The following is a 14,955-nucleotide window of genomic DNA, read 5'->3' on the forward strand; positions in this document are numbered from 1 at the left end:
TGGACAGCTGAGGATAAAGATCCTACTCCATGTTTGTTCTCACTCCAGCTTTATGCTCCTGCTTGTCCTTTCCACTGGGTGAAAGTTGGCAAAGAGAGTAGTCCGTGCTTCTCTTACATTTAGCTCTTACGGTGTCTTTCATGCTGAAATGTTTGCATCCACTCACTGCTCACTAGATTTGTGAGTTTTGTGTGTTAAATGTATGCTTTTGGTGTAGAAATTCTTAAATTACCATGTTTTTCTAACCACAGAAGCCATCAGAATTAAGCTGCTGTCCTCTGTTTTGTCTACTGGCCCATGCCTGTGGATGCATAAATTTATTTTCTGTTTATTTTTGTTGTGTGTGTGTTGAGGAGAGGGATACTAGTCTGTGATCATAGAGGCCAGAGGTCAACCATTCTTCAGGTACTGCTCACTTTGTTTTTTAAGACAAGATCTCTGAATGTCCTGGAAGCTCCTGGAATAGGGCTAGGCTGATTGAGTTAGAAGTTTCAGGATTCCTTCCCTCTCTATCTCCCCAGTGTTAAGATTGTAATAGGCAGACTTCACCATGCCTGGTTTTTTAATGTGTGATCTTGGGATCAAACTCAGTGTGGTCACCACTTTATTGACTGAGCTATATCATTTTTATTTTTAAAATAGTTATAAAATATAATTTATCTTTCTTTGTAACCTAAATATGTTTCTTTTAATCTGCTTCTAGTTTGTAGTAACAGTGATCATTTCTATGTATTCAAGTTCAGGAAATTTTCATTCTGTAATGTTTACTGTCAGTTATTTTACTGTTCAGATCTTTGTTGTTTTACCTACAGAAGAAAGCTACAAACATTGTTATACCCAGACTTGATTTTGAAATATAAAGAGCAATTTAAATGATCGACTAAATTAAAAATTAATTTGGTAATCCTTAGTGAAAACCAGAAGTTTCCTACCCTAGACATCACCCTGCTATTTTCCATTTACTCCTCTTCATCCTGTAAGAGTATAACATTATACTCCTACGTACTTCTGTGTGTAAAATGGTCTTGAGTAGACAGACAGTACAATTATTAGCATGATGATTTGTATAACTAATATCAAATCCAGAACTGGTTTTTTACATTAAATGTATATCACATCCTTATCTGAGAAAGACAGTCACATTGAATTAATTTTGAAAGCATAATTATAGCCCAATCAAAAATACTTGCTTCCATTTCAGAAGCATCATCCATAATATTAACAAATAATTTTTAAGAATATTTTAAATTATATGTTTATGCACGTCTCTATGTCTGTGTGTGGGTATATGCATGTGAGTGTAGTTGCCCACAGAAGTTAGAAGCATTGGATTCACATGGAGCTAGGTCTATAGGGTTGTTGTATCAGGATTTTTCTATTAGGGCCTCCAACCAACTTCCACATCATGACACGGAGAACTTATTATTAGTTTTGAATGCTTAGCCTAGCTTAGCTTGTTTCCAGGTAGCTCTTTTAACTTAACCTGTTTCTCGTTATCTGCCTTTTGCCTTGGGACTTTTTAATTTTTTTTTCTGTATATCTTACTTTCACTGCTTCTCATTGCCTGGCTGGCCCCAGGCACCTCTCGTGTTTTCTGTCTTTAGTTTCTCTTCTCTCTTGAGCCTAGATTTCTCCTCCTACTTATTCTTTCTGCCCACCAGCCCTGCCTCTCCTTTCTCTGCCTAGCTATTGACCATTCGTCTCTTTGTTAGACCTATCAGGTGCCTTAGGCAGGCAAAGTGAAAGGCAGGCAACACATCTTTACATAATTAAATCATTACACAAAGGCAATATAAAGAATATAACATGTCTTTGTCTAGTTAAAATAATATTTCACAACAGGTTGTGAGCTGCCTGACATGGATGCTAGGAACAAACTCAGATTCTCGGGGAAAACAGTATGTCCTCTCAACAACTGAGCTATCTCTCCAGCTCCACAAAATCAATTTTGTGTGTTTGCTTGCTATCGGGTTTCTACTAGCAAAAGCACTTTATAAAAAAATTAAATACTTAAAAAGACAAATTAGTAAAGACTGATAATTTTAATTTATTCAAAAAATATCCAACTGTTGCAATCTAAGTTTATTTCTTCCTATAACTCTTTTATGGTAGGTACTAAAAAACCATGGCAAGGATGGAGAACAAATTTTGGACACCGAAAATAAAAAACTAGTAGAAGAGCAGGAAAAACTGAAAACTGAATTGAAGAAGACTTCAGATGGTAATTTTGTGTGCTTGTGGAAAGGGGAAGGACGAGCCGGTGTTTTATGCTGTCGCATAGGCCTCACTGTTTTACCTTAAACAACACTAATGGCCAGATGCCCTCTGGCCAAGCACTGATAATGACCTATTTATAAATTTCTGTTCAAATATGAGATTAAAACATTGCGCCAAGAGAAACATGTTCTGTTGTGCAGAAAAACATGTAGGTGTTTCAGATCTGTGTTGTAAATACAAATGTCCTTATCTCAGCAAAAGAGCTGTGGGCTTGAAAACTTTCTTGTAAGCATATTTTTGCAAAATGAGTCATATTTCTTGTCATCATGTATTACTTCTTTTATAGAAGTAATCACAAGGAGACAGCCTTGGTAGAATAATAATAATAAGCCCTAATATTTCCAACATACTAAATTTAAATTTTTAAAAGTTTTTGAAAAAGACAGAAAGTAAGCATCAATCTGGGGTATCAGCTGAGAAATTGAGGGGTTGTGCCAAAGTACATTGTAGGTTCCAAGTGGGACATCCTAAATCCAAGTCCATGAAGGCAACTGTTTCTGTGGTTAAAAGGTTCTGATTGTTCTTAGTACTTACTTGCTACATAATATAATAAAGTATATACTTCAAATCCATTGTCATTCTAAAACACTCTTTGAGTATGTATAGCTTGACCCTTGACAATGTGTTTGCATGTGGAGACAGATTGGACAAACACAAGAAGACCTATTAGGTATTCATGGTTAAGAGTGTTAGGTTAAGGTGATGACGAATGCCTAAGTTGTCTCTAACTGTAGAAGGTAAATAGGATTCAGTGTCTAAATCATTATTTGTTTAAGTTGTTCTCGGTGTAATAGAAGTTCTCTGAAATATAACTTGCTATTATTAAATATCTGTTTGCATTATTTGAATAGGATTTATTTCATGAAGGTATTTTTGAATTTTAAATGAAATTCCAAAGAAAAAGCTAATTCTGTAAACAAAGACCCAGATTAGGACATGCAATGAAGAATTATTTAATCATTTTACTATTTATTTTTTATGTGTATGGGTGTTTGCCTCCATGTATGTCTGTGCACCACGTTTACCTGGTGCCCTCAGAGGTCAGAAGAAAGGGCATCAGATCGTCTGGAAATGGAGTTACATACAGTTGTGAACTGAACCCAGGTCCTCTGGAAGAGTAGCAAGTGCTCTTAACCACTGAGACCTCTCATCAACTTCTACAATTTCTTATTTAAATTTAAATGGTAATTTAAAAACATCAGACAAAGGTAGTTTAGAATTAGTGAACTAAAAATTCAACGTACCCTTCTAAACAAGGTTGCTTGGTTTAGCCACAAACTCGGACATCCTGTTATATTTTGTATTGTTATATTTACTGTGATTCTAAAAGATTTAGACATAATCAAGAAATTTTAACATTTATATACAAGTTAATTTAGTAGTCCCCTATTCTTTGCATTGGTGATTTTATCTTTTTTATTTAATTTATAAAATGTTGGTGTTAATTCTTTTAGAGAATGTAAGGATTTCACAATACATTTAATTAATAAAATTAAAGATACAAAATCTTTTTTTTATCTGACAAGTATCTCATGTTGTGAGTAGGTAATATAAAATATAAAAAAAAAAAGAAAGAAAATAAAGCATAGGTTTTAGCTTAGGTCATGCAGTGTTTGCCTAACATTCACAACACAGTGTATTCACTCCATAACACTTCATAAACCAGCCATGGTGGCTTACCCAGAACTCAGATGTAAAAGGGACAGAAGTTCAGGGTCATCTTAGACTACAGAATAGGTTTTAGATCAGCCTTGGTAGCATTTTTAAAAATAGAATTTCAGTCCATAAAGTGCTTGTCAAGCAAGGAGGAGGACCTGAAACTGGACATGGTGGTGCACGCTTTAAATCCCAGCACTTGGGAGGTAGAGACAGGCAGATCTCTGAGTTTGGGGCTAACATGGTCTACAGAGTGAGTTCCAGGATAAACAGAACTACATAGTGAGTTTCTGTCTTAAAAACAAGCAAAAGACCTGAGTTCAATCCCCAGCAGCCATGCAAAAGCCAGCATTGTGACAGCTGACTATAGTCGCAGCTCTAGGAAAGCAAAGACAGGAGGATCTCTTGAGACTTGCTGGACAGCTAGTCTAGTGTGATCAGTACCAGTGTTAACATCTCGGCTTCCCTGTGTGCTCTTCCCTCTCTCTCCATCCCTCCCTTTTCCTTCTTCCCCCATATTACATAAAAATAAATGCAATATTTTCCAAAGGCAAGAATAGATGACATACTTACTCCCCTCCAGTCAATTTAATGTCCTCTTCTTTGCCTTTCAAAATTTACAATTCTGAGATATTTTGAACTTTAACTTCTTGATCCTGATAAAACCAAACTCAACATTACTTCAGTGTGTATTTAACAAAACTTGGACTTGGAAGAAAATGAACACTTTAATAATGTAGGCATTGTGTTTCTAATCTGATAAGAAGATCTGCCAGTCCTGCCTCTGTTTGAAATGTAGACTGACTACTTTCAAAGGGAGGCAGGGCTGAAGTCAAAGCAGACTTTACCTGTTTGAGTGTGTCCTGTTTGGTTCCTTCAAGAGGTGCAATATTTTATGAACACATTCCATTTCCCCGGAGTCCTTTTTTTATGTAACATTCTTAATGACCTTGAGGTGAAAAGGAAGAAGACTGACAAACCTTATTAGTGTGAGCTCAAGAGACTGGTGATCACTGAAACAATGACCTGACAAATAAGGTACATTAAAAAAATAACTCCATTAAACCCAGCAACTGTTTGTTTACAAAAATAATACATGTGAATGTCAAATACTGAATAGCTCCAGGAGATCGTATGCTCACATTCTCAAAAACAGAACTAAAGAAACTAAAAAAAAAACCAGAAATAAATATATAGATTTTTTACCAAATAAAATATGTTCTCTTCTGGCTCTTATAATTATTGTACGACAGCCCAACTTTATTAGTTTTGCCAATGCCTCCAGAAATTTTCTTCCATTTCCTGGCAGTGCTTAGCTGATAGTATCTGTTATCTTTGGTAGAAATCATAGTGATATGAAACACAGTGTTTGTCTTGTGATACTCCTGGTGTGCAAATAGCTGCAAGTTCAATACTTGGAAAGATGTCAGTGTTTTGGCTTACCTATATGTCAGTTTGTACAAACACGATGACTTATTGATGTCACTATAACACTGTAGTTATTTTCTATGTTAAGGGTAAGTATAATTTAAAGGATTTTAGTGACTAGAATATACTCTAGCTTCTTATCGAACCTGGTCATTGGGAAATATTGCAGCATTTCTTTAAAGCTGCAAATAATAGTCTGAAATGGAGGTGCCATGAGAGTCGGTAAAGGGCCTTTTCTCTGGCTCATGGACGGTGTTTTCTCTAGCCTGACAGTATCAAAGGGAAGGCAGCCCTCTGGGACCTCTCTTGTTAGGGCACAATCTCATATATGAGGGCTCCACTTTCATAATTTATTTCCCAGTCTCATTTCCTAATGCTACTACTTTGGTGATTAAGTTTCAGTATATAAATTTTAGGGAGTAAAAATCATTTAGACCATAGTATCAACTTTTTTATAAACTACCATTGTAGGCTAGTCAGGCATTATTAGTCTGTGAAATCTGTTTTGATTTCTATATACCAGAAATACAGGCTCATAACCATTTTCAGTAAGATCTGAAGATAAGACTAACCATGCTTCATATTTTTAAGTAGACTCTGTTATCATTTATAAAATGGTGCGTGGTCTGAGGGCAGTCACATCAGAGGCGGTGGTGAAGGGCAAGGCCTCAAGCAGGTCCTCTTGGGTGGGAGACAGTGGCAGGTAAGAGACAGATACATATAGTAAGAGAGACGCACCAGCCAGGGCAGGGAGCAAGAGCTGGAACTGAATACAACTGCTGTGAAGATCCGCACCCGCCAAGGGTCACACACCTGTTTCTTAAAGTAGAAGGGAAAAACAACATCAAAAAGGACATAGTTATGACTGCTATTACTGTTCAAATGTGAGTGGCAGACTACATTAAATATATTATGTTAATATTAAATTTCTCAAATTTAATAATTACACTGTGGTCATGTTAGAAAACACACAGTGAAGATATAAAGAGAAGAACTGGAGAGGTGGCTCAGTGGGTAAGAGCATTGGCTGCTCTTTCAGAGGACCCCAGTTCAGTTCCCAGCACTCACATGGCAGCTCATGACTGTCTGTTACTCCAGTTCCAGAAGATTTGACAGCCGCACATACTGGCAAAACACCAGTGTATATAAAAAGAAATAAAGAGAAAAGAGACATGTTTTGAAACTTATCAATATGATAGTGAGTATGATAATATATATCATGACATTAACAGTTGGAAATTTGAGTATATACTATAGAGAAGTTCTCAACTTGGGTTGTATAGCTTTTCTAATTATTTAAAGTTATTTCTTTTTTTTTTTTTGCTTTTTCGAGACAGGGTTTCTCCGTGGTTTTGGAGACCGGGCTGGTCTCGAACTCACAGAGATCCGCCTGTCTCTGTCTCCCGAGTGCTGGGATTAAAGGCGTGCGCCACCATCGCCCGGCTCTACAAGAACTAGTTCCAGGACAGGCTCCAAAACCACGGAGAAACCCTGTCTCGAAAAACCAAAAAAAAAGTTATTTCTAAATAAAATTTCATTTGATATTTTTAGCCCTTTCTAAGGCACAAAACGACGTGATGACTATGAAGATTCAGTCAGAGAGACTTTCGAAAGAATATGACCGACTCCTGAAAGAACACTCAGAACTTCAGGTTGGTGACATATATTTAAAGATGTAAAGTTTTTTTAAATCATAATTAAATAACTATTTGGATTGCATGCCCTTCACAAATTCGAATAGTGTGCTTAATCCTGGCTTTATTAAATAACCAAAGAAGCCAGATTTACCTGAAGGGTAAAGGTGAGGCCATTACAGCCAAATGGTAAGATAGCTATAATATAAGAATTACTAACATGCTAATTTAAAAATATTCCATTTACGTAAAGTTTTAAAGAAAAGAATTGAGCTATAAAATAGCATAAAAAAAAAACTGGTTCTGGAAAAATGTCTTTCACCATCTGGAATATTTGCCATATTTATGCCAAAGTGAGGCCAAATTTGAAGTTTCATATCACATTACCCAGTCTTTGTTTTCTGCACCTTAGGGCAAAGAACTATGGCATTCAGATACCTGATTTATACCTCCAGAGTTGATGTAAAGATGGGGAAACATCTTGGTGAAAGCATCTCTCAAATCTAAGTCATGGGTTTTCTTTCTCTGTCTCTAGTTTAGCAACAGTCAGTTCCAAACATCCACCCATATTAAGTAGGTTTGTCTTTTTTCTCGTCAGTTGTCAACCACCAACCTAAATTTATTTCCCAGCCACTCTTTTTTGGGGAGTGCCAGAGATCAAGTCCAAGTCCTAGTGGTTGAAAGGCAAGTGTTGTAGGCTCTTCGGGGGAAAGTGTAGGAAGAACTGATACAGAAGGAGCCTTGGCATGTCACAAATAGACATCACACCCATATACTCTGGAATCAGACTTGGAATACCTTTATCAGTCTTCATAGTAGCTTTATGATTCTAAGAGATGATGTCACCCATCTGAGCGAAATGCACTGTCTTCGTCTTTAATACTGGAACAATAATAATTCCTTGCTCACTGGCATGTTGAGAGAACCAAGTAAAGTGCAGGGTGATGTAAATACTCAGGAAACAGATAGCTGTTAGCTAAGCATGGTAGCACACACCTTTAACTCCAGCATTTAGATATGCCTCAAAGAAAAGAAGGGAGAGAGTAAGGAAGGAGAGAGTGAACAAATGAAAGAATGAACTATCGTAATTGTTGTCATCAGTGTGACTTTCTGTTGTAATATGAGTGGCGAGGCTGCGTCCCCAGCACCCCAGCTGCCTGTCTAGCTTATGCCCCGAAATAATTACAAGGACACTGTATTCTTTTAAGCACTGCTTGGCCCATTTCTATCTAGCCTCTTTTAGGCTAACTCTCGCACCTGGACTAGCCCATCTCTAATAATCTGCTGTAGCCCACAAGGTAGCTTACCAGGGAGATTCTAGCCTACGTCCATCCTGGGTCGGAGCTTCATCACATGTGCCTCAGAGAGCAGAGCTCTCGCCTCTGCCCGCAAGAGTGGAGCATCGTGTCTCTCTGAGGCGTCTGCCCCCGAGAGGAGAGCTGTCGAGTCTGACCTCACTTCCTCTTCCTCCCAGCTTTCTGTTCTGTTTACTCCTCCCACCTTTCTAACCAATGAGGGCCAAGTAGTTTCTTTTTATTTAACCAATGACCTTCCTCCATCAACTTCCTTTGTAGTTTTACTGAAAGACTGACTTAGTCTCAAATAGCTGGTTCGGCCTTCAGTTACTCAGTCATGAAGCAACCTAAAATGTATATAATCTTGTTCCCAATAGGTAATCTAGTCTTAAGATACTAAAGGCTGAATTTATATGGTCTAGAGTAAACGTTTATTTACAATTGTAGAGATCCTGAACTGGTTGACCTCCTCAGGACATGATGAAAACTACTCCATGACAACTCAGCATTGAGACCTCTTGTCTAAGTAGATTTTACACCTTCCTATTTGTGAGACCAGGGTCTTCTCAACCATCATATTTTCCCATGAACTTTAAAGCAGAGTACGTTCAAGGTCCCAGAAATATTTAGGCCCTTAAATGGAAAAGAAAACTAAGATTATACCCTCAATCTTTTAGGTCAGTGTCCATAGCTTAATGAATCTGTTATGGTAACTTCTAACAGTTTGGTAGTAATTCCTTAACCTTCAAGAATATATAAAGTTAAGATTTCCTGCAGTCTCCCCACTACCCCCAGAAAAAAAAAAACGCTTTTAGCTTGGAGCTTCTATGTTCTTAGCAAAAGATGTGGAAAGCTTTTGTAGGTATACTCTGCCTAAGAAAATAGTTGTTGCACCTGCTTTGGAAAAGAATCCCATCCTAAATAGACTGAGTGCCTAGCAGTGAGGATTGGAACCTTATTGGATAGCCTTAACCTACTACCTGTATTCTGTTTATGAAATACTGACATTTATTCAGTGTGCTCCAGGACAAAGCACCTGACTTACCTATGTGTCAGATTTACTCCCTTGGCACCTCAGTACGCTAAAATATTTTAGTATCTCAAGATGTCAAGAATCAAACATTTTTATGTGATTTGCTCCCAAGTTACTGAACTAGAAAGAGTATTTAAAGCTAGACATCAACTTCGGAAAATCTTTCTTCACAACTGCTATCATTAACTGGGTTCTTCAGCCTTTGCTGGTCATCAATCTGTGTTTCTACCCCTGCCCTATCCCATGTAGGAACGTACTTTCCAGAACCTTGCTTTCTGATTCCTGACAAGTTTAGATAGTGAGAGGCACTAGTAGAAAACTGAAAACAGAAAGCCATCGATGTCTCCTATTTTCTGCTTTAGGTGACACTTCCTTCCTGGCTTCCAGCCCCATATTCCTGGTCACAGTTCCAGTGGGCAGCTTCCCTTTGCTGACCTGTACCCAAACCGCCCACTTTTCCCTCTCCAACCCAAGAGTAGTGGTGGTTTCTACTGTTGCTAAGGCTCTGTTTATATTATTCACTGTTTGCCTGTTATCTCATTGCCTGTCGGCCTAACTTCCTGTAGTATCTGTCTGAAGGGTTTAATTGATCCTGTAACCCTCTGAATCATTTGACATCCAGGCAGCTTGACTACTTCATCACTTACATGAGAGATAGGGTACCCCAATGAGCATCAAATCAGATTCTATTTCAAGAAAGAACTTGAAATATTTTTAAATAGGAAAGGCCCTGTATAGGCTTAGCCATAAGATGCTTAGTTGATTTATTATATTTTTTTTCTGTCTTCTTACCTAGTAGCCCCATTGTCCACTTTGAAAACCTAAGAAATATACTGAAATTTAGATGCCATTTACAGACCCATCTTCTCACACGTAACTCTTTAAAAGTCAGTCTGAACAAGCAAAAATGAGTAAAAAAAAAAAATTATAGTATAAACCTGAGTTTAGCTTGTCTTCGTGAATTTTACTTCTATCATCAAATCAGTCTTAGTAATTTAATATCTTCTGAGCTTCCTGGAAAACCTTATTTTCTCAATTTTATATAATTGTGATAGCTCAAATGAAAGGAGTATGAACAAATGTTTAAACATTAAAGGAGCAGGAAAACTGGTTTCTTTTCGGTAATCAAATCTTATTTTGCAGCTTTTAAATCCATTTGTCTTTCCCCAGCTGGGGCCCCTGCCAGTTAAAAGTATTAAATAAATATTAGAAAATGGTCCCTTTAAAACATATAATCTTTGTTTTTTCTTATTTGGCCTGGCTGTCTTCTAGAAAAGGAAAAAAAACAAAAACAAGAAATGACGAGGTATTATTGGCAGCACAAACCATCAACACTTGATAATTTTTAAATTCATTTTGGAAAATCCCTCTTGACGTAGGAGATTTGCCTGAACTTAGTAGCATTTTCATTGAAACTTTGCTTTATATCTATAGTGGTCATGTATATATAAAAGTATATATTTTGTCATTCAAAATACTTCCTCTCATCCTGTATATTTAATTGCTAATGCTAAGTTCTTATAAAAGCATTAAATACTAAACCTTAACAAGAAGTAGTGGATTGCAGTTCTGTTCTGTGAGGTTTCTTCCTTCTTTTAGGGTTAATTCCTATTTCATTTCCAATTGTTTTTTGTTTTACTTACTTCATCTTTTCCTTGCCAAAAATCTTAACTGGGTCTGCAATAGGGGAATTTGATTTTTTTCCTTAGGGGTAATTGTGAAATAAGAGCCAAACAGATTAATATATGAAAAAATGAAATTATCAAGAGACTTTACTTCCCCCTCTGAATATTTTTTTGAAACAAAACTCAGATTTTTGTAGTGTTTTAAGGTTTTTTACTTTCTCAATCCATATTTTCAAATTTTAATTCTCTAATAACTAGACAGAAGACAAATTTTTGTAAGTCCTTATATCTATGAACTTATTAATCTATTTTTTGGTTACAGAACCGTTTAGAAAAAGACAGCAAGAAAAGCCTGTGAATTAACATTAGAAAAGAAGACTATGATACGCCTTGTCAAGAAAATAAACTTGTTATCATGGTATCCACTAAAACTTTCAGAATTCAGCACCCACCCCAGCAAAGAAAGCTCCGCTAGCAACCACAGGCTCACATGCTGTGTAGTACTGATGTTGTCAAAATATTTGATAATGCATTAGTAAAGTATGTTTCAGCTCTTTTGAAAAATATAAGCATGTTAAATGCCATATTTACATATTGCTAATAACATTGGTATATGGTGGCTTTTTACCCTTAAAAGGAAAAATTCATTAGCCATTTACTTCCCAAAATAGATCTGAAGTTGCATGAAACTACTGTTAGCCTTGAAACCTTTGATGGATTTTCAGTAATAATCAGTGGTGGTGATGAAAATGATTTTTGAAAACAGTCCTCAGTCTGAAAATTTGTTCCCATAGTAGCCACTGTGTTTATAGAAGAGAGTCAGAGAGAACATTGAAAACAATGGCCTTAGGGTTTCTTAAGCCTGGTGAGTCTATGATTTACTGTACATATGACAGCACTGTTGTTAGCTGTGTTTTGTTACTGCACTTCTGTACCTATTAGACTATTTTTATTGATGCTTTAGTCATGTATAATCAATATTCTACCCTTTCAAGTTCACCTGGTAATAGAATTTATGTCATTTGCGTAACTGTCATAACATTGAATTGAACTTATGTTGGTTGCATTGTGGTATTCTCCACCTACAAAGCTCACTTATGACATCCAAAAAGTTGTGTTTTTTATGCTTGTAAAGTTACTGATTATACAAATATTACCTCAGTATATATGCACTGGTATCATACAGATCTCTCTACAATGTTTCTTTGTTTTCAAAGTTAAATACTGGTTTTCATGCAAATACTCATGTAAAGGTTGTAATTATAGTAAGATGATTTACATTATTTCAATGTTTAACTGTAAAAAGCCACTTGTCTTAAAATGATTTAAATATAAAATAATTGGAGTTTTTACTTCTCTGGTCTTTGTTTTATCTTTTGTTGTTCATTATAATTTTAATGCCAATTTCATACCTAATTTTATTTCAGATAAAAGTGAGGAGTTCTAGAAAACAGACATGTAGACTATATTTAACAGGGGCAAGATATGAAAATTGTGCCATCTGGGCTGACTCCACCATAAATAACAAGGAAAGGGAATGGTGAATTGAAAGGAAGCTGCACACGTGACACTTTAAACTTCAGACTTAGAAATTTCAAAGTGAGAGTAACATGGCAAATGTTTGAGGACTTGACCTATTCTGCAGAAATCAGGTGTAATGTCAGAATTACATAAATTTAGAAAGTGCACAGCTTTAGCATTGACAGAACCAAGAGCTAATCTCAGTGTAATGGTTTAGATAAAATGGCACCATTCCCCCAGGGGCAGCAGCCATGAGGGGCAGCCAGTTCCCAGGCAGGGAGCCACACAAGGCCTCAGTGGGTCCCAGGTTGGTGGGAGGTGGTGGTGAATGATCTTAGTGGCAGGGCAGCTAGTCCCAGGAGGAGCTACAGCAGGTTAGAGACAGATAGATGCCATGCAGAGAAAGTGGGTATAATTTATTCAGTGGGTTATGGAAGGAAAGGGAAGGAGAGGGAGGGAGGGAGAGAGAAATGGAGGGAGAGAGAGAAGGCAGTAGCCATCTCTTCAGGACGGAAAGAAAGCACAGGCTGAAAGCAGAAGGAAGATCCCCTTGCCTTGGTGGAAGTGGGGGTGGGTGGGCAAGGGCTTCTCTCTTAAAGGGACAGAACAAACCATTACACTCAGCTTTACCACTTGTTTAGTCATGTGAATTGAACCGGTAAGCGAACCTAGCGGTGCTACACAGATGATGAGAAATGGGCTAAATTAATATGTGAGAATTAGCCTAGAAGAGGCTAGATAGAAATGGGCCAAGCAGTGTTTAAATGAATACAGTTTGTGTGTTGTTATTTCAGGCATAAGCTAGCAGGCGGCCGGGGTGCTGGGGACGCAGCCCCGCCGCTCATATTACAACAAACAAAATATTCACATTTTTAGGCCTTTTATCTGATTTCCAAAGTGAGACTATTAAAATTTAGATAAGTCTTACTATATAAACTAATATGCTGATTAACCAAAAAAAGTACTTTAAAGTTTACAATTAGGGATCTTAGCCCTCATGTCTCAATTTTACAGATCTATAATTGGAGACCTCAAAAATTTGAGAAATTTTCCTAAGGGGAAAAAGTGAGTCTTAAGGAATTGAAAATGCAGGAATCCTAGTTCCCTGGATTTTAGTCATCTTAATTCACAAGCTAGTTTAATTTACTAGACCTTAAACAGTTTATATATGTATAAGCTGATGACATGATGGCTCCAAGGTTTGGCTAAGAGGAAGCTTTTATTGTAGATAGAAGGGAAAGAACAGCCAGAGGAATCTGGAAGAGACCAGAGTAAAGAGAGAAAGCAATAGACTGGGCATGGCCGAAATGGATTATTTAAAAAATGCTGCAGGATCCCCGGCAGCTGCAGCAGGACATGAGACCACATCGCAGGTCTCCAAAGGCGCTGGTCCAGGGCAGGGAGACACGTGGCAGATGGATAGGTACACCATGTAGAGCAAGGTTGGATATTTATTTAGTGGGTTATGGAAGAGAAGGGAGAAGAGATGGGAGGCAGAGGGAGACAGAAAAGGAAGAGACTCAGCCTGCAAGCAGAAAGGAAGTGCTGGGATCAAAGGTGTGCGCCCTGTTTCCTTAGGCTGTTTCAATTTCCTTAGCCCAGGGTGGCTTTGAACTCCTAAACTTCCTGCCTCCTCCTCCTCCTAAATGCTAGGATTAAAGGTGTGTGCCCTCATCCATTGCTGGTGGGAATGCAAACTTGTGCAACCACTCTGGAAAGCAGTGTGGCTGTTTCTCAGGAAATTCGGGATCAACCTACTCCTGGACCCAGCAATACCACTCTTGAGAATATACCCAAGAGAGGCCCTATCATACAACAAAAGTATATGCTCAACTATGTTCATAGCAGCATTGTTTGTAATAGCCAGAACCTGGAAACAACCTAGATGCCCTTCAATGGAAGAATGGATGAAGAAAGTATGGAATATATACATAATAGAGTATTACTCAGCAGTAAAAAACAAGGACTTCTTGAATTTTGCATACAAATGGATGGAAATAGAAAACACTATCCTGAGTGAGGTAAGCCAGACCCAAAAAGAGGAACATGGGATATACTCACTCATTTTTGGTTTCTAGCCATAAATAAAGGACATTGAGGCTATAATTCGCAATCCTAGAGAAGCTAAATAAGAAGGTGAATCCAAAGACAAACATATAGGCATCTTCCTGAATATTAACCTTTATCAGGTGATGAAAGGAGACGGAGACCCACATTGGAGCACCGGACTGAAATCTCAAGGTCCAAACCAGGAGCAGGAGAGAGAGCACGAGCAAGGATCTCAGGACCGCGAGGGGTATACCCACACACTGAGACAATGGGGATGTTCTATCAGGAACCCACTAAGGCCAGCTGGCCTGGGTCTGAAAAAGCATGGGATAAAACTGGACTTGCTGAACATAGCAAACAATGAGGACTACTGAGAACTCAAGAACAATGGCAATGGGTTTTTGATCCTACTGCACGTACTGGCTTTGGGGGAGCCT

The 14,955-nt window shown here is 37.7% G+C and overlaps 1 protein-coding gene across 3 annotated transcripts in view; it reads left to right on the forward strand.

Annotated features, from left to right (window-relative positions):
* Positions 1 to 12,300, forward strand: part of Bcap29 (B cell receptor associated protein 29) — a 25,523-nt gene extending 13,223 nt beyond the window's left edge. For all 3 annotated transcript variants that reach the window (XM_005343878.2, XM_026782614.1, XM_013347981.2), the window contains 3 exons: positions 2,113 to 2,221; positions 6,913 to 7,013; positions 11,271 to 12,300. In XM_005343878.2, coding sequence (XP_005343935.1) covers positions 2,113 to 2,221; positions 6,913 to 7,013; positions 11,271 to 11,306 — 246 coding nt within the window. In that variant the 3' untranslated portion in view covers positions 11,307 to 12,300. The remainder of the gene's footprint in view (positions 1 to 2,112; positions 2,222 to 6,912; positions 7,014 to 11,270) is intronic.
* The last annotated feature ends 2,655 nt before the right edge of the window (positions 12,301 to 14,955 follow it).

Source organism: Microtus ochrogaster, chromosome 1 (genome assembly GCF_000317375.1).
Source record: "Microtus ochrogaster isolate Prairie Vole_2 chromosome 1, MicOch1.0, whole genome shotgun sequence".
NCBI lineage: Eukaryota > Metazoa > Chordata > Mammalia > Rodentia > Cricetidae > Microtus > Microtus ochrogaster.